Below are 1,574 nucleotides of genomic sequence, written 5' to 3'. Positions count from 1 at the left end.
CCATTTTATTTTATTTTAAAAAATATTTATTATTTATCAATTTCCTTTTTATTAAAATAGTATTAATATTTGCGATGATAAATTACTAAATAAGCCGCCTCCTAATCAATTAAACCGCTTAACTCCTTTTTACATGATAGCCGATAGTAAGCATTAACCGGAGCGGACCGGAAGGCTCCCTTTTCCTTATAGGTAACCCGGTACAGGATATAAGGAACCATCAGGGTTAGGGTTCCATTTTGATTCGTTTCTACCTCTGAGTTCGAGCGGCGACAATGGCGACCGCACCGACGGAGTCCGTGCAGTGCTTTGGCAGGAAAAAAACAGCCGTGGCTGTGGCTCACTGCAAGCGTGGACGTGGACTGATCAAGGTGAATGGCGTGCCGATCGAGCTGGTGAAGCCGGAGATCCTGCGCCTCAAGGCTTTCGAGCCCATCCTCCTCCTCGGCCGGCAGCGCTTCATGGGCGTCGACATTCGCATCCGCGTCCGCGGCGGAGGTAAGACCTCCCAGATCTACGCCATCCGCCAGAGCATCTCTAAGGCCCTCGTCGCTTACCACCAGAAGTACGTCGACGAGCAATCTAAGCAGGAGATCAAGGACATACTCGTCCGCTATGATCGCACTCTCCTCGTGGCCGACCCCCGCCGATGCGAGCCGAAAAAGTTTGGTGGTCGTGGCGCGCGTGCCCGGTTCCAGAAGTCCTACCGTTAGATCCATGGTTTCCTGCAATGCCAATCTTTCCTCAGAAAGGTTCAACCTTTCTTGCCTGAGTTTGCTTTCTGGTTCTGTTGGCTTGAATTTTGATAAGTAATTGATGCTTTAGCTATGTTTTAGTTTATATAATGCTTTAGCTATGAGAAAACAGTCTCTGTTAGACTCAATCATGTGATTTGGGTTGTGCAAACTTGCTTATCTGTGTAACATCATGCATAGTTGTCAAGCTGGACTCTTTCTAGCTACCAAGTAATTTGTTTATCTTCTAGGTTTTGTTTTGATGTCAATGCTCGATTCTTGGACTGTAGTTTTATTCATGCGTTTGTAGTTCAACAAGGTTCTATGAACTGGTTATTGTGGTGAGCTATTTTCTTTCATTAGCATGTTCTAACTGTTATACCTAGAAAAATGATAGACAAGCCCGTCCTGGATGATTAGGAATCAATTTGATTAACCTCTATGAATTGGTTATCGTGGTGAGTTTCTTGTGGAATCAGTGTGAGCATTATCTAATGATATATCTGTTATACCTGGAAAGATGATAAACGATCATGTTCTGGATGATTAAGATTCAATTTGAACAACTTTATACTGGAACAGTGATGTGCATGTGTGTTACAGCAGACTTTGTATGGTGGAATGTAGAATAAGTTATGGTTCTAGGGCATGTGCGTGCTAAGGATTTGCATGATCAGAATTGCCGGGAGAATATTATGAGATTTCATATTTGTCTAATCTGCAATTTGAGGATACCAAGCTTTGCTGGTCATTGATAGGAAATTGGTGTGTGCTTGGATAAATGAGGAATGTTACATTAGGTTGCCAGTCAATGTTAAACATAGGCAAATATTATGTATG

General features: G+C 42.9%; 1 protein-coding gene across 1 annotated transcript; it reads left to right on the top strand.

Moving 5' to 3' along the window:
• Positions 1-202: 202 nt before the first annotated feature.
• On the top strand, positions 203-989 carry LOC121990181 (40S ribosomal protein S16-like). Its single transcript, XM_042544381.1, has one exon. The coding sequence runs from the start codon at positions 276-278 to the stop codon at positions 711-713; it is 438 nt and encodes a 145-aa protein (XP_042400315.1). The 5' UTR covers positions 203-275; the 3' UTR covers positions 714-989.
• The last annotated feature ends 585 nt before the right edge of the window (positions 990-1,574 follow it).

Source organism: Zingiber officinale, chromosome 6B, assembly GCF_018446385.1.
Source record: "Zingiber officinale cultivar Zhangliang chromosome 6B, Zo_v1.1, whole genome shotgun sequence".
NCBI lineage: Eukaryota > Viridiplantae > Streptophyta > Magnoliopsida > Zingiberales > Zingiberaceae > Zingiber > Zingiber officinale.
The sequence above is the reverse complement of the archived record's forward strand: the minus strand, read 5'-3'. Positions and strand labels throughout refer to the sequence as shown.